Source organism: Oncorhynchus masou, chromosome 21, assembly GCF_036934945.1.
Source record: "Oncorhynchus masou masou isolate Uvic2021 chromosome 21, UVic_Omas_1.1, whole genome shotgun sequence".
NCBI classification, from domain to species: Eukaryota; Metazoa; Chordata; class Actinopteri; order Salmoniformes; family Salmonidae; genus Oncorhynchus; species Oncorhynchus masou.
Window position 1 is genome coordinate 9,759,341 of NC_088232.1, and position 24,943 is coordinate 9,784,283.

Consider the following 24,943-nt stretch of genomic DNA (forward strand, 5'->3'; position numbering starts at 1 on the left):
GATGTAGCGGGAGCCACTGTGGTTTTAGTGGGAGCCGCTGTGGTTGTAGTGGGAGCCGCTGTGGTTGTAGTGGGAGCCGCTGTGGTTGTAATGGGAGCCGCTGTGGTTGTTGTGGGAGCCGCTGTAGTTGTTGTGGGAGTCGCTGTGGTTGTTGTGGGAGTCTCTGTGGTTGTTTTGGGAGCCAATGTGGTTGTAGTGGGATCCACTGTGGTTGTAGTGGGAGCCGCTATGGTTGTAGTGGGAGCCACTGTGGTTGTAGTGTGAGCCGCTGTGGTTGGAGTGGGAGCCTCAGTGGTTGTAGTGGGAGCCACTGTGGTTGTAGTGGGAGCCGCTTTGGTTGTAGTGGGAGCTGCTGTGGTTATTGTGTGAGCCACTGTGGTTGTTGTGGGAGTTGCTGTGTTTGTTGTGTGAGCCTCTGCTGTTGTTGTGGGAGCCAATGTGGTTGTAGTCGGAGCCGCTGTGGTTGTAGTGGGAGCCGCTATGGTTGTAGTGGGAGCCACTGTGGTTGTAGTGTGAGCCGCTGTGGTTGTAGTGGGAGCTGCTGTGGTTGTAGTGGGAGCCGATGTGGTTGTAATGGGAGCCGCTGTGGTTGTTGTGGGAGCCGTTGTCGTTGTTGTGGGAGCCTCTGTGGTTGTTGTGGGAGCCAATGTGGTTGTAGTCGGAGCCGCTGTGGTTGTAGTGGGAGCCGCTGTGATTGTTGTGGGAGCCGCTTTGGTTGTAGTGGGAGCCGTTGTGGTTGTAGTGGGAGCCGTTGTGGTAGGGCCAGCAGTGGATGTTGTTACACCAGCTTTTGTTAATGATATGGGATCTGTTGTAGTGGGAGACACTGTGGTTGTAGTGGTAGCCGCTGTGGTTGTCGTGGGAGCCGCTGTGGTTGTTGTGGGAGACGCAGTGGTTGCTGTGGGAGCCGCTGTGGTTGTCGTGGGAGCCTCTGTGGGTATTGAGGGAGTCGTTGCGGTTGTAGTGGGAGCTGCTGTAGTTGTATTGGGAGCCGTTGTGGTTGTTGTGGGAGCCGTTGTGGTTGTTGTGGGAGCCGCTGTGGTTTTAGTGGGAGTTGCTTTGGTCGTAGTAGGAGCTGCTGTGGTTGTTGTGGGATCCGCAGTGGTTGTAGTGGGAGCCACTGTGGTTGTAGTGGGAGCCGCTGTGGTTGTAGTGGGAGCCGCTGTGGTTGTTGTGGGAGCCGCTGTGGGTGTTGAGGGAGTTGTTGCGGTTGTAGTGGGAGCCAATGTGGTTGTAGTCGGAGCCGCTGTGGTTGTTGTGGGAGCCGCTGTGCTTGTTGTGGGAGCCGCTGTGGTTGTAGTGGGAGCCGTTGTGGTTGTAGTGGGAGCCTCTGTGGTTGTTGTGGGAGCCGCTGTGGTTGTTTTGGGAGCCGCTGTAGTTGTTGTTGGAGTCGCTGTGGTTGTAGAGGTAGTCGCAGTGGTTGTTGTGGGAGCCGCTGTGGTTGTAGTGGGAGCCGTTGTGGTTGTAGTGGGAGCCTCTGTGGTTGTTGTGGGAGCCGCTGTGGTTGTTTTGGGAGCCGCTGTGGTTGTTGTGGGAGCCGCTGTGGTTGTTTTGGGAGCCGCTGTAGTTGTTGTTGGAGTCGCTGTGGTTGTTGTGGGAGCCTCTGTGGTTGTAGTGGGAGCCGCTGTGGTTGTAATGGGAGCCGCTGTGGTTGTTGTCGGAGTCGCTGTGGTTTTAGTGGGAGCCGCTGTGGTTGTTGTGGGAGTCTCTGTGGTTGTTGTGGGAGCCAATGTGGTTGAAGTCGGAGCCGCTGTGGTTGTAGTGGGAGCCGCTGTGGTTGCAGTGGGATCCACTGTGGTTGAAGTGGGAGCAGCTGTGGTTGTAGTGGGAGCCGCTGTGGTTGGAGTGGGAGCCTCAGTGGTTGTAGTGGGAGCCACTGTGGTTGTAGTGGGAGCCGCTTTGGTTGTAGTGGGAGCTGCTGTGGTTGTTGAGGGAGTCGTTGCGGTTGTAGTGGGAGCTGCTGTAGTTGTATTGGGAGCCGTTGTTGTTGTTGTGGGAGCCAATGTGGTTGTAGTCGGAGCCGCTGTGGTTGTAGTGGGAGCCGCTGTGGTTGTAGTGGGAGCCGTTGTGGTTGTAGTGGGAGCCGTTGTGGTTGTGCCAGCAGTGGATGTTGTTACACCAGCTTTTGTTAATGATATGGGATCTGTTGTAGTGGGAAACGCTGTGGTTGTAGTGGTAGCCGCTGTGGTTGTCGTGGGAGCCGCTGTGGTTGTTGTGGGAGACGCAGTGGTTGCTGTGGGAGCCGCTGTGGTTGTTGTGGGAGCCGCTGTGGTTGTTGTGGGAGCCTCTGTGGGTGTTGAGGGAGTCGTTGCGTTTGTATTGGGAGCTGCTGTAGTTGTATTGGGAGCCGTTGTGGTTGTTGTGGGAGCCAATGTGGTTGTAGTCGGAGCCGCTGTGGTTGTAGTGGGAGCCGCTGTGGTTGTAGTGGGAGCCGTTGTGGTAGGGCCAGCAGTGGATGTTGTTACCTCAGCTTTTGTTGTTGATATGGGAGCTGTTGTAGTGGGAGACACTGTGGTTGTAGTTGGAGCCGCTGTGGTTGTAGTGGGAGCGTCAGTGGTTGTAGTGGGAGCCACTGTGGTTGTAGTGTTAGCCGCTGTGGTTGTAGTGGGAGCTGCTGTGGTTGTAGTGGGAGCCGATGTGGTTGTAATGGGAGCCGCTGTGGTTGTTGTGGGAGCCGTTGTCGTTGTTGTGGGAGCCTCTGTGGTTGTTGTGGGAGCCAATGTGGTTGTAGTCGGAACCGCTGTGGTTGTAGTGGGAGCCGCTGTGATTGTTGTGGGAGCCGCTGTGGTTGTAGTGGGAGCCGTTGTGGTTGTAGTGGGAGCCGTTGTGGTAGGGCCAGCAGTGGATGTTGTTACACCAGCTTTTGTTAATGATATGGGATCTGTTGTAGTGGGAGACACTGTGGTTGTAGTGGTAGCCGCTGTGGTTGTCGTGGGAGCCGCTGTGGTTGTTGTGGGAGACGCAGTGGTTGCTGTGGGAGCCGCTGTGGTTGTTGTGGGAGCTTCTGTGGGTGTTGAGGGAGTCGTTGCGGTTGTAGTGGGAGCCGCTGTAGTTGTATTGGGAGCCGTTGTGGTTGTTGTGGGAGCCTCTGTGGGTGTTGAGGGAGTCGTGTCGGTTGTAGTGGGAGCCAATGTGGTTGTAGTCGGAGCCGCTGTGGTTGTTGTGGGAGCCGCTGTGGTTGTTGTGGGAGCCTCTGTGGGTGTTGAGGGAGTCGTGTCGGTTGTAGTGGGAGCCAATGTGGTTGTAGTCGGAGCCGCTGTGGTTGTTGTGGGAGCCGCTGTGGTTGTTGTGGGAGCCGCTGTGGTTGTAGTGGGAGCCGCTGTGGTTGTAGTGGGAGCCTCTGTGGTTGTTGTGACGTAAGCTGTGGTTGTAGTGGGAGTCGCAGTGGTTGTTGAGGGAGTGGTTGTGGTTGTAGTGGGAGCCACTGTGGTTGTAGTGGGAGCAGCTGTGGTTGTAGTGGGAGCTGCTGTGGTTGTAGTGGGAGCCTCTGTGGTTGTATTGGGAGCCGCTGTGGTTGTTGTGGGAGTCGCTGTGGTTGTAGTGGGAGCCGCTGTGGTTGTTGTGCGAGCCGCTGTAGTTTTTGCGGGAGTCGCTGTGGTTGTTGTGGGAGCCTCTGTGGTTGTTGTGGGAGCCAATTTGGTTGTAGTGGGAGCCGCTGTGGTTGTAGTGGGAGCCACTGTGGTTGTAGTGGGAGCCGCTGTGGTTGTTGTGGGAGCCTCTGTAGTTGTTGTGGGAGTCGCTGTGGTTGTTGTGGGAGCCTCTGTGGTTGTTGTGGGAGCCAATGTGGTTGTAGTCGGAGCCGCTGTGGTTGTAGTGGGAGTCGCTGTGGTTGTTGTGGGAGCCGTTGTGGTTGTTGTGGGAGTCGCTGTGGTTGTAGTGGGAGCCTCAGTGGTTGTAGTGGGAGCCAATGTGGTTGTAGTGGGAGCCGCTGTAGTTGTTGTGGGAGTCGCTGTGGTTGTTGTGGGAGCCTCTGTGGTTGTTGTGGGAGACAATGTGGTTGAAGTCGGAGCCGCTGTGGTTGTCGTGGGAGCCGCTGTGGTTGTAGTGGGATCCACTGTGGTTGTAGTGGGAGCAGCTGTGGTTGTAGTTGAAGCCGCTGTGGTTGGAGTGGGAGCCTCAGTGGTTATGGTGGGAGACACTGTGGTTGTGGTGGGAGCCGCTGTGGTTGTATTGGGATCCTCAGTGGTTGTAGTGGGAGCCGCTGTGGTTGTAGTGGGAGCCGCTGTGGTTGTAGTGGGAGCTGCAGTGGTTGTAGTCGGAGCCATTGTGGTAGGGCCAGCAGTGGATGTTGTTACCTCAGCTTTTGTTGTTGATATGGGAGCTGTTGTAGTGGAAGACACTGTGGTTGCATTTGGAGCCGCTGTGGTTGTTGTGGGAGTCGCTGTGGTTGTAGCGGGAGCCGTTGTGGTAGGGCCAGCAGTATTGGGATCCTCAGTGGTTGTAGTTGGAGCCACTGTGGTTGTTGTGGGAGTCGCTGTGGTTGTAGTGGGAGCCTCAGTGGTTGTAGTGGGAGCCGCTATGGTTCTGGTGGGAGACACTGTGTTTGTAGTGGGAGCCGCTGTGGTTGTAGTGGGAGCTTCAGTGGTTGTAGTGGGAGCCGCTGTGGTTGTAGTGGGAGCCGCTGTGGTTGTTGTGGGAGCCAATGTGGTTGTAGTCGGAGCCGCTGTGGTTGTAGTGGGAGTCGCTGTGGTTGTTGTGGGAGGCGCTGTGGTTGTAGTGGGAGCCGCTGTGGTTGTAGTCGGAGCCATTGTGGTAGGGCCAGCAGTGGATGTTGTTACCTCAGCTTTTGTTGTTGATATGGGAGCTGTTGTAGTGGAAGACACTGTGGTTGTAGTTGGAGCAACTGTGGTTGTTGTGGGAGTCGCTGTGGTTGTAGTGGGAGCCGCTGTGGTTGTAGTGGGAGCCGCTGTGGTTGTTGTGTGAACCGCTGTGGTTGTTGTGGGAGCTGCTGTGGTTTTTGTGGAAGCCAATGTGGTTGTAGTCGGAGCCGCTGTGGTTGTAGTGGGAGCAGCTGTGGTTGTAGTGGAAGCCGCTGTGGTTGGAGTGGGAGTCTCAGTGGTTCTGGTGGGAGACACTGTGGTTGTAGTGGGAGCCGCTGTGGTTGTAGTGGGAGCCTCAGTGGTTGTAGTGGGAGCCTCATTGGTTGTAGTGGGAGCCGCTGTGGTTGTAGTGGGAGCCGCTGTGGTTGTAGTGGGAGCTGCTGTGGTTGTAGTGGGAGCCGCTGTGGTTGTAATGGGAGCCGCTGTGGTTGTAGTGAGAGCCGCTGTGGTTGTAGTCGGAGCCATTGTGGTAGGGCCAGCAGTGGATGTTGTTACCTCAGCTTTTGTTGTTGATATGGGAGCTGTTGTAGTGGAAGACACTGTGGTTGTAGTTGGAGCCACTGTGGTTGTTGTGGGAGTCGCTGTGGTTGTAGTGGGAGTCTCAGTGGTTGTAGTGGGAGCCACTGTGGTTGTTGTGGGAACAGCTGTGGTTGTTGTGGGAGCCGCTGTGGTTGTTGTGGGAGCCAATGTGGTTGTAGTCGGAGTCGCTGTGGTTGTCGTGGGAGCAGCTGTGGTTGTAGTGGAAGCCGCTGTGGTTGGAGTGGGAGTCTCAGTGGTTCTGGTGGGAGCCACTGTGGTTGTAGTGGGAGCCGCTTTGGTTGTAGTGGGAGCCTCAGTGGTTGTAGTGGGAGCCTCATTGGTTGTAGTGGGAGCCGATGTGGTTGTAGTGGGAGCCGCTGTGGTTGTAGTGGGAGCTGCTGTGGTTGTAGTGGGAGCCGCTGTGGTTGTAATGGGAGCCGCTGTGGTTGTTGTGGGAACCGCTGTAGTTGTTGTGGGAGTCGCTGTGGTTGTTGTGGGAGCCTCTGTGGTTGTTGTGGGAGCCTCTGTGGTTGTTGTGCGAGCCAATGTGGTTGTAGTCGGAGCCGCTGTGGTTGTAGTGGGAGCCGCTGTGGTTGTAGTGGGAGCCGCTGTGGTTGTAGTGAGAGCCACTGTGGTTGTAGTCGGAGCCATTGTGGTAGGGCCAGCAGTGGATGTTGTTACCTCAGCTTTTGTTGTTGATATGGGAGCTGTTGTAGTGGAAGACACTGTGGTTGTAGTTGGAGCCACTGTGGTTGTTGTGGGAGTCGCTGTGGTTGTAGTGGGAGCCTCAGTGGTTGTAGTGGGAGCCACTGTGGTTGTAGTGGGAGCCGCTGTGGCTGTAGTGGGAGCCGCTGTGGTTGTAGTGGGAGCCGCTGTGGTTGTTGTGGGAACCGCTGTAGTTGTTGTGGGAGTCGCTGTGGTTGTTGTGGGAGCCGCTGTGGTTGTTGTGGGAGCCTCTGTGGTTGTTGTGCGAGCCGCTGTAGTTTTTGTGGGAGTCACTGTGGTTGTTGTGGGAGCCTCTGTGGTTGTTGTGGGAGCCAATGTTGTTGTAGTGGGAGCCGCTGTGGTTGTAGTGGGAGCCGCTGTGGTTGTAGTGGGAGCCGCTGTGGTTGTTGTGGGAGCCGCTGTGGTTGTAGTGGGAGCCGCTGTGGTTGTAGTGGGAGCCGCTGTGGTTGTTGTGGGAACCGCTGTAGTTGTTGTGGGAGTCGCTGTTCTTGTTGTGGGAGCCTCTGTGGTTGTTGTGGGAGCCTCTGTGGTTGTTGTGCGAGCCGCTGTAGTTTTTGTGGGAGTCGCTGTGGTTGTTGTGGGAGCCTCTGTGGTTGTTGTGGGAGCCAATGTGGTTGTAGTGGGAGCCGCTGTGGTTGTAGTGGGAGCCACTGTGGTTGTAGTGGGAGCCGCTGTGGTTGTTGTGGGAGCCGCTGTAGTTGTTGTGGGAGTCGCTGTGGTTGTTGTGGGAGCCTTTGTGGTTGTTGTGGGAGCCAATGTGGTTGTAGTCCGAGCCGCTGTGGTTGTAGTGGTAGTCGCTGTGGTTGTTGTGGGAGCCGCTGTGGTTGTAGTGGGAGCCGCTGTGGTTGTAGTCGGAGCCGTTGTGGTTGTTGTGGGAGTCGCTGTGGTTGTAGTGGGAGCCTCAGTGGTTGTAGTGGGAGCCAATGTGGTTGTAGTGTGAGCCGCTGTAGTTGTTGTGGGAGTCGCTGTGGTTGTTGTGGGAGCCTCTGTGGTTGTTGTGGGAGCCAATGTGGTTGAAGTCGGAGCCGCTGTGGTTGTCGTGGGAGCCGCTGTGGTTGTAGTGGGATCCACTGTGGTTGTAGTGGGAGCACCTGTGGTTGTAGTTGGAGCCGCTGTGGTTGGAGTGGGAGCCTCAGTGGTTATGGTAGGAGACGCTGTGGTTGTAGTGGGAGCCGCTGTGGTTGTATTGGGAGCCTCAGTGGTTGTAGTGGGAACAGCTGTGGTTGTTGTGGGAGCCGCTGTGGTTGTTGTGGGAGCCAATGTGGTTGTAGTCGGAGTCGCTGTGGTTGTCGTGGGAGCAGCTGTGGTTGTAGTGGAAGCCGCTGTGGTTGGAGTGGGAGTCTCAGTGGTTCTGGTGGGAGCCACTGTGGTTGTAGTGGGAGCCGCTTTGGTTGTAGTGGGAGCCTCAGTGGTTGTAGTGGGAGCCTCATTGGTTGTAGTGGGAGCCGATGTGGTTGTAGTGGGAGCCGCTGTGGTTGTAGTGGGAGCTGCTGTGGTTGTAGTGGGAGCCGCTGTGGTTGTAATGGGAGCCGCTGTGGTTGTTGTGGGAACCGCTGTAGTTGTTGTGGGAGTCGCTGTGGTTGTTGTGGGAGCCTCTGTGGTTGTTGTGGGAGCCTCTGTGGTTGTTGTGCGAGCCAATGTGGTTGTAGTCGGAGCCGCTGTGGTTGTAGTGGGAGCCGCTGTGGTTGTAGTGGGAGCCGCTGTGGTTGTAGTGAGAGCCACTGTGGTTGTAGTCGGAGCCATTGTGGTAGGGCCAGCAGTGGATGTTGTTACCTCAGCTTTTGTTGTTGATATGGGAGCTGTTGTAGTGGAAGACACTGTGGTTGTAGTTGGAGCCACTGTGGTTGTTGTGGGAGTCGCTGTGGTTGTAGTGGGAGCCTCAGTGGTTGTAGTGGGAGCCACTGTGGTTGTAGTGGGAGCCGCTGTGGCTGTAGTGGGAGCCGCTGTGGTTGTAGTGGGAGCCGCTGTGGTTGTTGTGGGAACCGCTGTAGTTGTTGTGGGAGTCGCTGTGGTTGTTGTGGGAGCCGCTGTGGTTGTTGTGGGAGCCTCTGTGGTTGTTGTGCGAGCCGCTGTAGTTTTTGTGGGAGTCACTGTGGTTGTTGTGGGAGCCTCTGTGGTTGTTGTGGGAGCCAATGTTGTTGTAGTGGGAGCCGCTGTGGTTGTAGTGGGAGCCGCTGTGGTTGTAGTGGGAGCCGCTGTGGTTGTTGTGGGAGCCGCTGTGGTTGTAGTGGGAGCCGCTGTGGTTGTAGTGGGAGCCGCTGTGGTTGTTGTGGGAACCGCTGTAGTTGTTGTGGGAGTCGCTGTTCTTGTTGTGGGAGCCTCTGTGGTTGTTGTGGGAGCCTCTGTGGTTGTTGTGCGAGCCGCTGTAGTTTTTGTGGGAGTCGCTGTGGTTGTTGTGGGAGCCTCTGTGGTTGTTGTGGGAGCCAATGTGGTTGTAGTGGGAGCCGCTGTGGTTGTAGTGGGAGCCACTGTGGTTGTAGTGGGAGCCGCTGTGGTTGTTGTGGGAGCCGCTGTAGTTGTTGTGGGAGTCGCTGTGGTTGTTGTGGGAGCCTTTGTGGTTGTTGTGGGAGCCAATGTGGTTGTAGTCCGAGCCGCTGTGGTTGTAGTGGTAGTCGCTGTGGTTGTTGTGGGAGCCGCTGTGGTTGTAGTGGGAGCCGCTGTGGTTGTAGTCGGAGCCGTTGTGGTTGTTGTGGGAGTCGCTGTGGTTGTAGTGGGAGCCTCAGTGGTTGTAGTGGGAGCCAATGTGGTTGTAGTGTGAGCCGCTGTAGTTGTTGTGGGAGTCGCTGTGGTTGTTGTGGGAGCCTCTGTGGTTGTTGTGGGAGCCAATGTGGTTGAAGTCGGAGCCGCTGTGGTTGTCGTGGGAGCCGCTGTGGTTGTAGTGGGATCCACTGTGGTTGTAGTGGGAGCACCTGTGGTTGTAGTTGGAGCCGCTGTGGTTGGAGTGGGAGCCTCAGTGGTTATGGTAGGAGACGCTGTGGTTGTAGTGGGAGCCGCTGTGGTTGTATTGGGAGCCTCAGTGGTTGTAGTGGGAGCCGCTGTGGTTGTAGTGGGAGCCGCTGTGGTTGTAGTGGGAGCTGCAGTGGTTGTAGTGGGAGCCGCTGTAGTTTTAATGGGAGCCGCTGTGGTTGTTGTGGGAACCGCTGTGGTTGTTGTGGGAGCCGCTGTGGTTGTTGTGGGAGACTCTGTGGTTGTTGTGGGAGCCTCTGTGGTTGTAGTCGGAGCCATTGTGGTAGGGCCAGCAGTGGATGTTGTTACCTCAGCTTTTGTTGTTGATATGGGAGCTGTTGTAGTGGAAGACACTGTGGTTGTAGTTGGAGCCACTGTGGTTGTTGTGGGAGTCGCTGTGGTTGTAGTGGGAGCCTCAGTGGTTGTAGTGGGAGCCGCTGTGGTTGAAGTGGGAGCCTCAGTGGTTCTGGTGGGAGACACTGTGGTTGTAGTGGGAGCCGCTGTGGTTGTAGTGGGAGCCTCAGTGGTTGTAGTGGGAGCCGCTGTGGTTGTAGTGGGAGCCGCTGTGGTTGTAGTGGGAGCTGCTGTGTTTGTAGTGGGAGCCGCTGTGGTTGTAATGGGAGCCGCTGTGGTTGTTGTGGGAACCTCAGTGGTTGTTGTGGGAGCCTCTGTGGTTGTAGTCGGAGCCATTGTGGTAGGGCCAGCAGTGGATGTTGTTACCTCAGCTTTTGTTGTTGATATGGGAGCTGTTGTAGTGGAAGACACTGTGGTTGTAGTTGGAGCCACTGTGGTTGTTGTGGGAGTCGCTGTGGTTGTAGTGGGAGCCGCTGTGGTTGTAGTTGGAGCCGCTGTGGTTGTAGTGGGAGCCTCTGTGGTTGTTGTGGGAGCCAATGTGGTTGTAGTCGGAGTCGCTGTGGTTGTAGTGGGAGCCGCTGTGGTTGTAGTGGGAGCCGCTGTGGTTGTTGTGGGAGCCGCTGTAGTTGTTGTGGGAGTTGCTGTGGTTGTTGTGGGAGCCTCTGTGGTTGTTGTGGGAGCCAATGTGGTTGTAGTCGGAGCCGCTGTGGTTGTAGTGGGAGTCGCTGTGGTTGTTGTGGGAGCCGCTGTGGTTGTAGTGGGAGCCGCTGTGGTTGTAGTCGGAGCCATTGTGGTAGGGCCAGCAGTGGATGTTGTTACCTCAGCTTTTGTTGTTGATATGGGAGCTGTTGTAGTGGAAGACACTGTGGTTGTAGTTGGAGCAACTGTGGTTGTTGTGGGAGTCGCTGTGGTTGTAGTGGGAGCCTCAGTGGTTGTAGTGGGAGCCACTGTGGTTGTAGTGGGAGCCGCTGTGGTTGTAGTGGGAGCCGCTGTGGTTGTAGTGGGGGCCGCTGTGGTTGTAGTGGGAGCCGCTGTGGTTGTAATGGGAGCCGCTGTGGTTGTTGTGGGAGCCGCTGTAGTTGTTGTGGGAGCCGCTGTAGTTGTTGTTGGAGTCACTGTGGATGTTGTGAAAGACTCTGTGGTTGTTGTGGGAGCCGCTGTGGTTGTAGTGGGAGCAGCTGTGGTATTTGTGGGAGCCGTTGTTGTAGGGCCAACAGTGGATGATGTTACACCAGCTTTTGTTGTTGCTATGTGAGCTGTTGTAGTGGGAGATGCTCCGGTTGTAGTGGGAGGCGCTGTGGTTGTAGTGGGATCCGCTGTGGTTGTAGTGGGAGCAGCTGTGGTTGTAGTGGTAGCCACTGTGGTTGTAGTGGGAGATGCTGTGGTCGTAGTGGGAGCTGATGTCGTTGTTATAACATAAGCTGTGGTTGTTGTGGAAGCAGCTGGGGTTGTTGTGGGAGCCGCTGTGGTTGTAGTGGGAGCCACTGTGGTTGTAGTGGGAGCCGTTGTGGTAGGGCCAGCAGTGGATGGTGTTACCTCAGCTTTTGTTGTTGATATGGGAGCTGTTGTAGTGGGAGACACTGTGGTTGTAGTTGGAGCTGCTGTGGTTGTAGTGGGAGCCGCTGTGGTTGTAGTGGGAGCCGCTGTGGTTGTTGTGGGAGCCGCTGTAGTTGTTGTGGGAGTCGCTGTGGTTGTTTTGGGATCCTCTGTGGTTGTTGTGGGAGCCAATGTGGTTGTAGTCGGAGCAGCTGTGGTTGTAGTGGGAGCCGCTGTGGTTGTTGTGGGAGCCGCTGTGGTTGTCGTGAGAGCCGCTGTGGTTGTAGTCGGAGCCATTGTGGTAGGGCCAGCAGTGGATGTTGTTACCTCAGCTTTTGTTGTTGATATGGGAGCTGTTGTAGTGGAAGACACTGTGGTTGTAGTTGGAGCCACTGTCGTTGTTGTGTGAGTCGCTGTGGTTGTAGTGGGAGCCTCAGTGGTTGTAGTGGGAGCCACTGTGGTTGTAGTGGGAGCCGCTGTGGTTGTAATGGGAGCCGCTGTGGTTGTTGTGGGAGCCGCTGTGGTTGTTGTGGTAGCCGCTGTGGTTGTTGTGGTAGCCGCTGTGGTTGTTGTGGGAGTCGCTGTGGTTGTTGTGGGAACCGCTGTGGTTGTAGTGGGAGCCGCTGTGGCTGTAGTGGGAGCCGTTGTGGTAGGGCCAGCAGTGGATGTTGTTACCTCAGCTTTTATTGTTGATATGGGACCTGTTGTAGTGGGAGACACTGTGGTTGTTGTGGGTGTCGCTGTGGTTGTTGTGAGATCCTCTGTGGTTGTTGTGCGAGCCACTGTAGTTGTTGTGGGAGTCGCTGTGGTTGTTGTGTAAGCCTCTGTGGTTGTAGTGGGAGCCAATGTGGTTGTAGTGGGAGCTTCTGTGGTTGTTGTGGGAGCCGCTGTGGTTGTAGTGTGAGCAGCTGTGGTTGTTGTGGGAGCCGTTGTTGTTGGGCCAGCAGTGGATGATGTTACACCAGCTTTTGTTGTTGCTATGTGAGCTGTTGTAGTGGGAGATGCTCCGGTTGTAGTGGGAGGCGCTGTGGTTGTAGTGGGAGGCGCTGTGGTTGTAGTGGGAGCTGCTGTGGTTGTAGTGGGAGGAGCTGTGGTTGTAGTGGTAGCCACTGTGGTTGTAGTGGGAGATGCTGTGGTCGTAGTGGGAGCTGATGTCATTGTTATAACATCAGCTGTGGTTGTTGTGGAAGCAGCTGGGGTTGTTGTGGGAGACGCTGTGGTTGTAGTGGGAGCCACTGTGGTTGTTGTGGGTGTCGCTGTGGTTGTTGTGAGAGCCTCTGTGGTTGTTGTGCGAGCCGCTGTATTTGTTGTGGGAGTCGCTGTGGTTGTTGTGAGAGCCTCTGTGGTTGTTGTGGGAGCCAATGTGGTTGTAGTGGGATCATCGGTGGTTGTAGTGGGAGCCACTGTGGTTGTAGTGGGAGCCGCTGTGGATGTTGTGGGTGTCACTGTGGTTGTTGTGAGAGCCTCTGTGGTTGTTGTGCGAGCCGATGTAGTTGTTGTGGGAGTCGCTGTGGTTGTTGTGAGAGCCTCTGTGGTTGTTGTGAGAGTCAATGTGGTTGTAGTTGGAGCTTCTGTGGTTGTTGTGGGAGCCGCTGTGTTTGTAGTGGGAGCAGCTGTGGTTGTTGTGGGAACAGTTGTTGTAGGGCCATCAGTGGATGATGTTACACCAGCTTTTGTTGTTGCTATGTGAGCTGTTGTAGTGGGAGATGCTCCGGTTGTAGTGGGAGGCGCTGTGGTTGTAGTGGGAGCAGCTGTGGTTGTAGTGGGAGCAGCTGTGGTTGTAGTGGGAGCCGCTGTGGTTGTAGTGGGAGAAGTTGTGGTTGTTGTTGGAGCCTCTGTGGTTGTTGTGCGAGCTGCTGTAGTTGTTGTGGGAGTCGCTGTGGTTGTTGTGGGAGCCTCTGTGGTTGTTGTGCGAGCCGCTGTGGTTGGTGTGGGAGCCTCTGTGGTTGTGGGGGGGGCCGCTGTGGTTGTATTGGGAGCCGCTGTGGTTGTAGTGGGAGCCGCTGTGGTTGTAGTGGGAGCCGCTGTGGTTGTAGTGGGAGCTGCTGTGGTTGTAGTGGGAGCCGAAGTGGTTGTAGTGGGAGATGCTGTGGTCGTTGTGGGAGCCGATGTGGTTGTAGTGGGAGTTGCTGTGGTTGTAGTGGGAGCTGCTGTCGTTGTTATAACATCAGCTGTGGTTGTTGTGGAAGCAGCAGTGGTTGTAGTGGGAGCCGCTGTGGTTGTTGTGGGAGATGCAGTGGTTGTTTTGGGAGCCACTGTGGTTATAGTGGGAGTCACTGTGGTTGTAGTGGGAGCCGCTGTGGTTGTTGTGGAAGCAGCAGTGGTTGTAGTGGGAGCCAATGTGCTTGTTGTGGGAGCCGATGTGGTTGTTGTGGGAGCCACTGTGGTTGTCGTGGGAGCAGCTGTGGTTGTAGTGGGAGCCGCTGTGGTTGTTGTGGGAACCGCTGTGGTTGTTGTGGGAGCAGCTGTGGTTGTGGTGGGAGCAGCTGTGGTTGTTGTGGGAGCCGCTGTGGTTGTAGTGGGAGCCGCTGTGGTTGTAGTGGGAGCCGCTGTGGTTGTAGTGGGAGCCGCTGTGCTTGTAGTGGGAGCTGCTGTTGTTGTTGTGGGAGCCGATGTGGTTGTAGTGGGAGATGCTGTGGTCGTTGTGGGAGCCGATGTGGTTGTAGTGGGAGTTGCTGTGGTTGTAGTGGGAGCTGCTGTCGTTGTTATAACATCAGCTGTGGTTGTTGTGGAAGCAGCAGTGGTTGTAGTGGGAGCCGCCGTGGTTGTTGTGGGAGATGCAGTGGTTGTTTTGGGAGCCACTGTGGTTATAGTGGGAGTCACTGTGGTTGTAGTGGGAGCCGCTGTGGTTGTTGTGGAAGCAGCAGTGGTTGTAGTGGGAGCCAATGTGCTTGTTGTGGGAGCCGATGTGGTTGTTGTGGGAGCCACTGTGGTTGTCGTGGGAGCAGCTGTGGTTGTAGTGGGAGCCGCTGTGGTTGTTGTGGGAACCGCTGTGGTTGTTGTGGGAGCAGCTGTGGTTGTGGTGGGAGCAGCTGTGGTTGTTGTGGGAGCCGCTGTGGTTGTAGTGGGAGCCGCTGTGGTTGTAGTGGGAGCCGCTGTGCTTGTAGTGGGAGCTGCTGTTGTTGTTGTTGGAGCCGATGTGGTTGTATTGGGAGTTGCTGTCGTTGTAGTGGGAGCTGCTGTCGTTGTTATAACATCAGCTGTGGTTGTTGTGGAAGCAGCAGTGGTTGTAGTGGGAGCCGCTGTGGTTGTTGTGGGAGATGCAGTGGTTGTTTTGGGAGCCACTGTGGTTATAGTGGGAGTCACTGTGGTTGTAGTGGGAGCCGCTGTGGTTGTTGTGGGAGCAGCTGTGGTTGTTGTGGGAGCAGCTGTGGTTGTGGTGGGAGCAGCTGTGGTTGTGGTGGGAGCAGCTGTGGTTGTAGTGGGAGCCGCTGTGGTTGTAGTGGGAGCTGCTGTGGTTGTTGTGGGAGCCAATGTGGTTGTAGTGGGAGTTGCTGTCATTGTAGTGGGAGCTGCTGTCGTTGTTATAACATCAGCTGTGGTTGTTGTGGAAGCAGCAGTGGTTGTAGTGGGAGCCGCTGTGGTTGCTGTGGGAGATACAGTGTTTGTTGTGGGAGCCGCTGTGGTTATAGTTGGAGTCGGTGTGGTTGTAGTAGGAGCCGCTGTGGTTGTAGTGGGAGCCGCTGTGGTTGTTGTGGGAGCCACTGTGGTTGTCGTGGGAGCAGCTGTGGTTGTAGTGGGAGCCGCTGTGGTTGTTGTGGGAACCGCTGTGGTTGTTGTGGGAGCAGCTGTGGTTGTGGTGGGAGCAGCTGTGGTTGTTGTGGGAGCCGCTGTGGTTGTAGTGGGAGCCGCTGTGGTTGTAGTGGGAGCCGCTGTGCTTGTAGTGGGAGCTGCTGTTGTTGTTGTGGGAGCCGATGTGGTTGTAGTGGGAGATGCTGTGGTCGTTGTGGGAGCCGATGTGGTTGTAGTGGGAGTTGCTGTGGTTGTAGTGGGAGCTGCTGTCGTTGTTATAACATCAGCTGTGGTTGTTGTGGAAGCAGCAGTGGTTGTAGTGGGAGCCGCCGTGGTTGTTGTGGGAGATGCAGTGGTTGTTTTGGGAGCCACTGTGGTTATAGTGGGAGTCACTGTGGTTGTAGTGGGAGCCGCTGTGGTTGTTGTGGAAGCAGCAGTGGTTGTAGTGGGAGCCAATGTGCTTGTTGTGGGAGCCGATGTGGTTGTTGTGGGAGCCACTGTGGTTGTCGTGGGAGCAGCTGTGGTTGTAGTGGGAGCCGCTGTGGTTGTTGTGGGAACCGCTGTGGTTGTTGTGGGAGCAGCTGTGGTTGTGGTGGGAGCAGCTGTGGTTGTTGTGGGAGCCGCTGTGGTTGTAGTGGGAGCCGCTGTGGTTGTAGTGGGAGCCGCTGTGCTTGTAGTGGGAGCTGCTGTTGTTGTTGTGGGAGCCGATGTGGTTGTATTGGGAGTTGCTGTCGTTGTAGTGGGAGCTGCTGTCGTTGTTATAACATCAGCTGTGGTTGTTGTGGAAGCAGCAGTGGTTGTAGTGGGAGCCGCTGTGGTTGTTGTGGGAGATGCAGTGGTTGTTTTGGGAGCCACTGTGGTTATAGTGGGAGTCACTGTGGTTGTAGTGGGAGCCGCTGTGGTTGTTGTGGGAGCAGCTGTGGTTGTTGTGGGAGCAGCTGTGGTTGTGGTGGGAGCAGCTGTGGTTGTGGTGGGAGCAGCTGTGGTTGTAGTGGGAGCCGCTGTGGTTGTAGTGGGAGCTGCTGTGGTTGTTGTGGGAGCCAATGTGGTTGTAGTGGGAGTTGCTGTCATTGTAGTGGGAGCTGCTGTCGTTGTTATAACATCAGCTGTGGTTGTTGTGGAAGCAGCAGTGGTTGTAGTGGGAGCCGCTGTGGTTGCTGTGGGAGATACAGTGTTTGTTGTGGGAGCCGCTGTGGTTATAGTTGGAGTCGGTGTGGTTGTAGTAGGAGCCGCTGTGGTTGTAGTGGGAGCCGCTGTGGTTGTAGTGGGAGCCGCTGTGGTTGTAGTGGGAGCAGCTGTGGTTGTGGTGGGAGCAGCTGTGGTTGTCGTGGGAGCCGCTGTGGTTGTAGTGGGAGCTGCTGTGGTTGTTGTGGGAGCCGATGTGGTTGTAGTGGGAGTTGCTGTCATTGTAGTGGGAGCTGCTGTCGTTGTTATAACATCAGCTGTGGTTGTTGTGGAAGCAGCAGTGGTTGTAGTGGGAGCCGCTGTGGTTGCTGTGGGAGATACAGTGGTTGTTGTGGGAGCCGCTGTGGTTATAGTTGGAGTCGGTGTGGTTGTAGTAGGAGAAGCTGTGGTTGTAGTGGGAGCCGCTGTGGTTGTAGTGGGAGCCGCTGTGGTTGTAGTGGGAGCAGCTGTGGTTGTAGTGGGAGCCGCTGTGGTTGTAGTGGGAGCCGCTGTGGTTGTGGTCGGAGCAGCTGTGGTTGAAGTGGGAGCCGCAGTGTTTGTAGTGGAAGCAGCTGTGGTTGTGGTCGGAGCCGCTGTGGTTGTTGTGGGAGCCGATGTGGTTGTAGTTGGAGTTGCTGTGGTCGTAGTGGGAGCTGCTGTCGTTGTTATAACATCAGCTGTGGTTGTTGTGGAAGCAGCTGTGTTTGTAGTTGGAGCCGTTGTGGTTGTAGTGGGAGCAGCTGTGGTTGTGGTTGGAGCCGCTGTGGTTGTTGTGGGAGCCGATCTGGTTGTAGTTGGAGTTGCTGTGGTCGTAGTGGGAGCTGCTGTCGTTGTTATAACATCAGCTGTGGTTGTTGTGGGAGCCGCTGTGGTTATAGTGGGAGTCGCTGTGGTTGTTGTAGGAGCCGCTGTGGTTGTAGTGGGAGCCGCTGTGGTTGTAGTGGGAGCCGCTGTGGTTGTAGTGGGAGCCGCTGTGGTTGTAGTGGGAGCCGCAGTGGTTGTAGTGGGAGTAGCTGTGGTTGTGGTCAGAGCAGCTGTGGTTGAAGTGGGAGCAGCAGTGGTTGTAGTGGGAGCAGCTGTGGTTGTGGTCGGAGCCGCTGTGGTTGTTGTGGGAGCCGATCTGGTTGTAGTTGGAGTTCCTGTGGTCGTAGTGGGAGCTGCTGTCGTTGTTATAACATCAGCTGTGGTTGTTGTGGAAGCAGCTGTGTTTGTAGTGGGAGCCATTGTGGTTGTAGTGGAAGCTGCTGTGGATGTAGTGGGAGCTGCTGTGGTTGCAGTGGAAGCCAACGTGGTTGTCGTGGGAGGCAATGTGTTTGTTGTGGGAGCCGCTGTGGTTGTTGTGGGAACCACTGTGGTTGTAGTGGGAACAGCTGTGGTTGTAGTGGGAGTCGCTGTGGTTGTAGTGGGAGCCGCTGTCGTTGTAGTGGGAGCTGCTGTGGTTGAAGTGGGAGCCGCAGTGGTTGTAGTGGGAGCACATGTGGTTGTCGTCGGAGCATCTGAGGTTGCAGTGGGAGCCGCTGTGGTTGTAGTGGGAGCCAATGTGGTTGTTGTGGGAGCCAATGTGGTTGTTGTGGGAGCCACTGTGGTTGTAGTGGGGGCAGCTGTGGTTGTAGTGGGAGCCGTTGTGGTCGTTGTGGGAGCCGCTGTGGTCGTTGTGGGAGCACCTGTGGTTGTAGTGGGAGCAGCTGTAGTTGTAGTGGGAGCTGCTGTGGTTGTAGTGGGAGCCGATGTGGTTGTAGTGGGAGTAACTGTGGTTGTAGTGGGAGCTGCTGTGGTTGTAGTGGGAGCTGCTGTCGTTGTTATAACATCAGCTGTGGTTGTTGTGGAAGCAGCAGTGGTTGTAGTGGGAGCCAATGTGGTTGTTGTGGGAGCCGCTGTGGTTGTTGTGGGAGCCACTGTGGTTGTAGTGGGAGCAGCTGTGGTTGAAGTGGGAGCCGCTGTGGTTGTTGTGGGAACCGCTGTGGTTGTGGTGGGAGCAGCTGTGGTTGTGGTGGGAGCAGCTGTGGTTGTGGTGGGAGCAGCTGTGGTTGTAGTGGGAGCCGCTGTGGTTGTAGTGGGAGCCGCTGTGGTTGTAGTGGGAGTTGATGTCGTTGTAGTGGGAGCTGCTGTCGTTGTTATAACATCAGCTGTGGTTGTTGTGGAAGCAGCAGTGGTTGTTGTGGGAGCCGCTGTGGTTGTTGTGGGAGCCGCTGTGGTTGTTGTGGGAGTCGCTTTGGTTATAGTGGGAGTCGCTGTGGTTGTAGTGGGAGCCGCTGTGGTTGTAGTGGGAGCCGCTCTGGTTGTAGTGGGAGCCGCTGTGGTTGTAGTGGGAGCCGCTGTGGTTGTAGTGGGAGCCGCTGTGGTTGTAGTGGGATCCACAGTGGTTTTAGTGGGAGCAGCTGTGGTTGTGGTGGGAGCAGCTGTGGTTGTAGTGGGAGCCGCTGTGGTTGTAGTGGGAGCCAATGTGGTTGTTGTGGGAGCCAATGTGGTTGTTGTGGGAGTCGCTTTGATTATAGTGGGAGTTGCTGTGGTTGTAGTGGGAGCCGCTGTGGTTGTAGTGGGAGCCGCTGTGGTTGTAGTGGGAGCCGCTGTGGTTGTAGTGGGAGCCGCTGTGGTTGTAGTGGGAGCCACAGTGGTTTTAGTGGGAGCAGCTGTGGTTGTGGTGGGAGCAGCTGTGGTTGTAGTGGGAGCCGCTGTGGTTGTAGTGGGAGCAGCTGTGGTTGTGGTCGGAGTCGCTGTGGTTGTAGTGGGAGCTGCTATGGTTGAAGTGGGAGCCGCAGTGGTTGTAGTGGGAGCAGCTGTGGTTGCAGTCGGAGCAGCTGAGGTTGCAGTGGGAGCCGCTGTGGTTGTAGTGGGAGCCAATGTGGTTGTTGTGGGAGCCAATGTGGTTGTTGTGGGAGCCACTGTGATTGTAGTGGGAGCAGCTGTGGTTGTAGTGGGAGCCGCTGTGGTCGTTGTGGGAGCCGCTGTGGTCGTTGTGGGAGCACCTGTGGTTGTAGTGGGAGCAGCTGTGGTTGTAGTGGGAGCCGCTGTGGTTGTAGTGGGAGCCGATGTGGTTGTAGTGGGAGTTGCTGTGGTTGTTATAACATCAGCTGTGGTTGTTGTGGAAGCAGCAGTGGTTGTAGTGGGAGCCAATGTGGTTGTTGTGGGATCCGCTGTGGTTGTAGTGGGATCCGATGTGGTTGTAGTTGGAGCTGCTGTCGTTGTTATAACATCAGCTGTGGTTGTTGTGGAAGCAGCAGTGGTTGTAGTGGGAGCCAATGTGGTTGTTGTGGGAGCCGCTGTGGTTGTTGTGGGAGCCACTGTGGTTGTAGTGGGAGCAGCTGTGGTTGTAGTGGGAGCCGCTGTGGTTGTTGTGGGAACCGCTGTGGTTGTGGTGGGAGCAGCTGTGGTTGTGGTGGGAGCAGCTGTGGTTGTGGTGGGAGCAGCTGTGGTTGTAGTGGGAGCCGCTGTGGTTGTAGTGGGAGCCGCTGTGGTTGTAGTGGGAGAGGATGTCGTTGTAGTGGGAGCTGCTGTCGTTGTTATAACATCAGCTGTGGTTGTTGTGGAAGCAGCAGTGGTTATAGTGGGAGTCGCTGTGGTTGTAGTGGGAGCCGCTGTGGTTGTAGTGGGAGCCGCTGTGGTTGTAGTGGGAGCCGCTGTGGTTGTAGTGGGAGCCGCTGTGGTTGTAGTGGGAGCCGCTGTGGTTGTAGTGGGAGCAGCTGTGGTTGTGGTGGGAGCAGCTGTAGTTGTAGTGGGAGCCGCTGTGGTTGTAGTGGGAGCAGCTGTGGTTGTGGTCGGAGTCGCTGTTGTTGTAGTGGGAGCCGTTGTGGTTGTAGTTGGAGTTGCTGTGGTCGTAGTGGGAGCTGCTGTCGTTGTTATAATATCAGCTGTGGTTGTTGTGGAAGCAGCTGTGTTTGTAGTGCGAGCCGCTGTGGTTGTAGTGGAAGCTGCTATGGTTGTAGTGGGAGCCACAGTGGTTGTAGTAGGAGCAGCTGTGGTTGTGGTCGGAGCAGCTGTGGTTGAAGTGGGAGCCGCAGTGGTTGTAGTGGGAGCAGCTGTGGTTGTGGTCGGAGCCGCTGTTGTTGTAGTGGGAGCCGATGTGGTTGTAGTTGGAGTTGCTGTGGTTGTAGTGGGAGCTGCTGTCGTTGTTATAACATCAGCTGTGGCTGTTGTGGAAGCAGCTGTGTTTGTAGTGCGAGCCGCTGTGGTTGTAGTGGAAGCTGCTGTGGTTGTAGTGGGAGCCACTTTGGTTGTAGTGGGAGCAGCTGTGGTTGTCGTCGGAGCAGTTGTGGTTGTAATGGGAGCCGCTGTGGTTGTAGTGGGAGCCGCTGTGGTTGTTGTGGGAGATGCAGTGGTTGTTTTGGGAGCCACTGTGGTTATAGTGGGAGTCAATGTGGTTGTAGTGTGAGCCGCTGTGGTTGTTGTGGGAGCCGCTGTGGTTGTTGTGGGAGCAGCTGTGGTTGTTGTGGGAGCAGCTGTGGTTGTGGTGGGAGCAGCTGTGGTTGTGGTGGGAGCAGCTGTGGTTGTAGTGGGAGCCGCTGTGGTTGTAGTGGGAGCTGCTGTGGTTGTTGTGGGAGCCGATGTGGTTGTAGTGGGAGTTGCTGTCATTCTAGTGGGAGCTGCTGTCATTGTTATAACATCAGCTGTGGTTGTTGTGGAAGCAGCTGTGTTTGTAGTGGGAGCCATTGCGGTTGTAGTGGAAGCTGCTGTGGTTGTAGTGGGAGCCGCTGTGGTTGCAGTGGAAGGAAAAGTGGTTGTCGTGGGAGCCAATGTGGTTGTTGTGGGGGCCGCTGTGGTTGTTGTGGGAACCACTGTGGTTGTAGTGGGAGCAGCTGTGGTTGTAGTGGGATTCGCTGTTGTTGTAGTGGGAGCCGCTGTGGTTGTAGTGGGAGCTGCTGTGGTTGAAGTGGGAGCCGCAGTGGTTGTAGTGGGAGCAGCTGTGGTTGTCGTCGGAGAAGCTGTGGTTGCAGTGGGAGCCGCTGTGGTTGTAGTGGGAGCCAATGTGGTTGTTGTGGGAGCCAATGTGGTTGTTGTGGGAGCCACTGTGGTTGTAGTGGGAGAAGCTGTGGTTGTAGTTGGAGCCGCTGTGGTCGTTGTGGGAGCCGCTGTGGTCGTTGTGGGAGCAGTTGTGGTTGAAGTGGGAGCAGCTGTGGTTGTAGTGTGAGCCGCTGTGGTTGTAGTTGGAGCCGATGTGGTTTTAGTGGGAGTTGCTGTGGTTGTAGTGGGAGCTGCTGTGGTTGTAGTGGGAGCTGCTGTCGTTGTTATAACATCAGTTGTGGTTGTTGTGGAAGCAGCAGTGCTTGTAGTTGTAGCCAATGTGGTTGTTGTGGGAGCCGCTGTGGTTGTTGTGGGAGCCACTGTGGTTGTAGTGGGAGCAGCTGTGGTTGAAGTGGGAGCCGCTGTGGTTGTTGTGGGAACCGCTGTGGTCGTTGTGAGAACCGCTGTGGTTGTGGTGGGAGAAGCTGTTTTTGTGGTGGGAGCAGCTGTGGTTGTAGTGGGAGCCGCTGTGGTTGTAGTGGGAGCCGCTGTGGTTGTAGTGGGAGAGGATGTCGTTGTAGTGGGAGCTGCTGTCGTTGTTATAACATCAGCTGTGGTTGTTGTGGAAGCAGCAGTGGTTGTTGTGGGAGCCGCTGTGGTTGTTGTGGGAGCCGCTGTGGTTGTTGTGGGAGTCGCTTTGGTTATAGTGGGAGTCGCTGTGGTTGTAGTGGGAGCCGCTGTGGTTGTAGTGGGAGCCGCTGTGGTTGTAGTGGGAGCCGCTGTGGTTGTAGTGGGAGCCACAGTGGTTTTAGTGGGAGCAGCTGTGGTTGTGGTGGGAGCAGCTGTGGTTGTAGTGGGAGCCGCTGTGGTTGTATTGGGAGCAGCTGTGGTTGTGGTCGGAGTCGCTGTTGTTGTAGTGGGAGCCGTTGTGGTTGTAGTTGGAGTTGCTGTGGTCGTAGTGGGAGCTGTTGTCGTTGTTATAACATCAGCTGTGGTTGTTGTGGAAGCAGCTGTGTTTGTAGTGCGAGCCGCTGTGGTTGTTGTGGAAGCTGCTATGGTTGTAGTGGGAGCCACAGTGGTTGTAGTGGGAGCAGCTGTGGTTGTGGTCGGAGCAGCTGTGGTTGAAGTGGGAGCCGCAGTGGTTGTTGTGGGAGCAGCTGTGGTTGTGGTCGGAGCCGCTGTTGTTGTAGTGGGAGCCGATGTGGTTGTAGTTGGAGTTGCTGTGGTTGTAGTGGGAGCTGCTGTCGTTGTTATAACATCAGCTGTGGCTGTTGTGGAAGCAGCTGTGTTTGTAGTGCGAGCCGCTGTGGTTGTAGTGGAAGCTGCTGTGTTTGTAGTGCGAGCCGCTGTGGTTGTAGTGGAAGCTGCTGTGGTTGTAGTGGGAGCCACTTTGGTTGTAGTGGGAGCAGCTGTGGTTGTCGTCGGAGCAGTTGTGGTTGTAATGGGAGCCGCTGTGGTTGTAGTGGGAGCCGCTGTGGTTGTTGTGGGAGATGCAGTGGTTGTTTTGGGAGCCACTGTGGTTATAGTGGGAGTCAATGTGGTTGTAGTGGGAGCCGCTGTGGTTGTTGTGGGAGCCGCTGTGGTTGTTGTGGGAGCAGCTGTGGTTGTTGTGGGAGCAGCTGTGGTTGTGGTGGGAGCAGCTGTGGTTGTGGTGGGAGCAGCTGTGGTTGTAGTGGGAGCCGCTGTGGTTGTAGTGGGAGCTGCTGTGGTTGTTGTGGGAGCTGCTGTCATTGTTATAACATCAGCTGTGGTTGTTGTGGAAGCAGCAGTGGTTGTAGTGGGAGCCGCTGTGGTTGTTGTGGGAGATACAGTGGTTGTTGTAGGAGCCGCTGTGGTTATAGTGGGATTCGCTGTGGTTGTAGTAGGAGCCGCTGTGGTTGTAGTGGGAGCCGCTGTGGTTGTAGTGGGAGCCGCTGTGGTTGTAGTGGGAGCCGCTGTGGTTGTCGTGGGAGCCGCTGTGGTTGTATTGGGAGCCGCAGTGGTTGTAGTGGGAGTAGCTGTGGTTGTGGTCGGAGCAGCTGTGGTGTAAGCGGGAGCCGCAGTGGTTGTAGTGGGAGCAGCTGTGGTTGTGGTCGGAGCAGCTGTGGTGTAAGCGGGAGCCGCAGTGGTTGTAGTGGGAGCAGCTGTGGTTGTGGTCGGAGCCACTGTGGTTGTTGTGGGAGCCGATGTGGTTGTAGTTGGAGTTGCTGTGGTCGTAGTGGGAGCTGCTGTCGTTGTTATAACATCAGCTGTGGTTGTTGTGGAAGCAGCTGTGTTTGTAGTGGGAGCCGTTGCGGTTGTAGTGGAAGCTGCTGTGGTTGTAGTGGGAGCCGCTGTGGTTGCAGTGGAAGGAAAAGTGGTTGTCGTGGGAGCCAATGTGGTTGTTGTGGGGGCCGCTGTGGTTGTTGTGGGAACCACTGTGGTTGTAGTGGGAGCAGCTGTGGTTGTAGTGGGATTCGCTGTGGTTGTAGTGGGAGCCGCTGTGGTTGTAGTGGGAGCTGCTGTGGTTGAAGTGGGAGCCGCAGTGGTTGTAGTGGGAGCAGCTGTGGTTGTCGTCGGAGAAGCTGTGGTTGCAGTGGGAGCCGCTGTGGTTGTAGTGGGAGCCAATGTGGTTGTTGTGGGAGCCAATGTGGTTGTTGTGGGAGCCACTGTGGTTGTAGTGGGAGAAGCTGTGGTTGTAGTTGGAGCCGATGTGGTTTTAGTGGGAGTTGCTGTGGTTGTAGTGGGAGCTGCTGTGGTTGTAGTGGGAGCTGCTGTCGTTGTTATAACATCAGTTGTGGTTGTTGTGGAAGCAGCAGTGCTTGTAGTTGTAGCCAATGTGGTTGTTGTGGGAGCCGCTGTGGTTGTTGTGGGAGCCACTGTGGTTGTAGTGGGAGCAGCTGTGGTTGAAGTGGGAGCCGCTGTGGTTGTTGTGGGAACGGCTGTGGTTGTTGTGAGAACCGCTGTGGTTGTGGTGGGAGAAGCTGTTTTTGTGGTGGGAGCAGCTGTGGTTGTAGTGGGAGCCGCTGTGGTTGTAGTGGGAGCCGCTGTGGTTGTAGTGGGAGTTGATGTCGTTGTAGTGGGAGCTGCTGTCGTTGTTATAACATCAGCTGTGGTTGTTGTGGGAGCCGCTGTGGTTGTAGTGGGAGCAGCAGTGGTTGTAGTGGTAGCCGCAGTGGTTGTAGTGGGAGTAGCTGTGGTTGTGGTCGGAGCAGCTGTGGTTGAAGTGGGAGCCGCAGTGGTTGTAGTGGGAGCAGCTGTGGTTGTGGTCGGAGCCGCTGTGGTTGTTGTGGGAGCCGATATGGTTGTAGTTGGAGTTGCTGTGGTCGTAGTAGGAGCTGCTGTCGTTGTTATAACATCAGCTGTGGTTGTTTTGGAAGCAGCTGTGTTTGAAGTGGGAGCCGTTGTGGTTGTAGTGGAAGCTGCTGTGGTTGTAGTGGGAGTCGCTGTGGTTGCAGTGGAAGCCAACGTGGTTGTCATGGGAGCCAATATGTTTGTTGTGGGAGCCGCTGTGGTTGTTGTGGGAACCACTGTGGTTGTAGTGGGAGCAGCTGTGGTTGTAGTGGGAGTCGCTGTGGTTGTAGTGGGAGCCGCTGTGGTTGTAGTGGGAGCTGCTGTGGTTGAAGTGGGAGCCGCAGTGGTTGTAGTGGGAGCAGCTGTGGTTGTCGTTGGAGCAGCTGTGGTTGCAGTGGGAGCCGCTGTGGTTGTTGTGGGAGCCAATGTGGTTGTTGTGGGAGCCACTGTGGTTGTAGTGGGAGCCGCTGTGGTTGTAGTGGGAGCCGCTGTGGTTGTAGTCGGAGCCGCTGTGGTCGTTGTGGGAGCACCTGTGGTTGTAGTGGGAGCCGCTGTGGTTGTGGTGGGAGCCGATGTGGTTGTAGTGGGAGTTGCTGTGGTTGAGGTGGGAGCTGCTGTCGTTGCTATAACATCAGCTGTGGTTGTTGTGGAAGCAGCAGTGGTTGTAGTGGGAGCCAATGTGGTTGTTGTGGGAGCCGCTGTGGTTGTTGTGGGAGCCGCTGTGGTTGTTGTGGGAGCCACTGTGGTTGTAGTGGGAGCAGCTGTGGTTGTAGTGGGAGCCGCTGTGGTTGTTGTGGGAACCGCTGTGGTTGTTGTGGGAACCGCTGTGGTTGTTGTGGGAGCAGCTGTGGTTGTGGTTGGAGCAGCTGTGGTTGTAGTGGGAGCCGCTGTGGTTGTTGTGGGAGCCGCTGTGGTTGTAGTGGGAGCCGCTGTGGTCGTTGTGGGAGCACCTGTGG

General features: G+C 56.1%; 1 protein-coding gene across 1 annotated transcript; it reads right to left on the minus strand.

The window, feature by feature from the left end:
- Window positions 1-9,732: 9,732 nt before the first annotated feature.
- Window positions 9,733-12,283, minus strand: LOC135508581 (histidine-rich glycoprotein-like). Its single transcript, XM_064928851.1, has 5 exons — window positions 12,138-12,283; window positions 11,603-12,049; window positions 10,395-10,849; window positions 10,228-10,312; window positions 9,733-9,985 (listed from the first exon to the last, which is right to left on the minus strand). The coding sequence occupies exons 1-5, from the start codon at window positions 12,281-12,283 to the stop codon at window positions 9,733-9,735; spliced, it is 1,386 nt and encodes a 461-aa protein (XP_064784923.1).
- Window positions 12,284-24,943: the final 12,660 nt, after the last annotated feature.

Bases quoted from the DNA above. Each gene is read 5' to 3' on its own strand.
- LOC135508581 (XM_064928851.1), bottom strand. From the start codon at position 12,283: ATGATCCCACTACAACCACATTGGCTCCCACAACAACCACAGAGGCTC. The intron at 12,050-12,137 runs GTGGCTCCCACT...CAATGACATCAG, and splicing joins CGACACCCACAACAACCACA to CTCCCACTACGACCACAGCA. The intron at 10,850-11,602 runs GTCCCATATCAA...CTACAACCACAG, and splicing joins AGTGTCTCCCACTACAACAG to TGGCTCCCACTACAACCACA.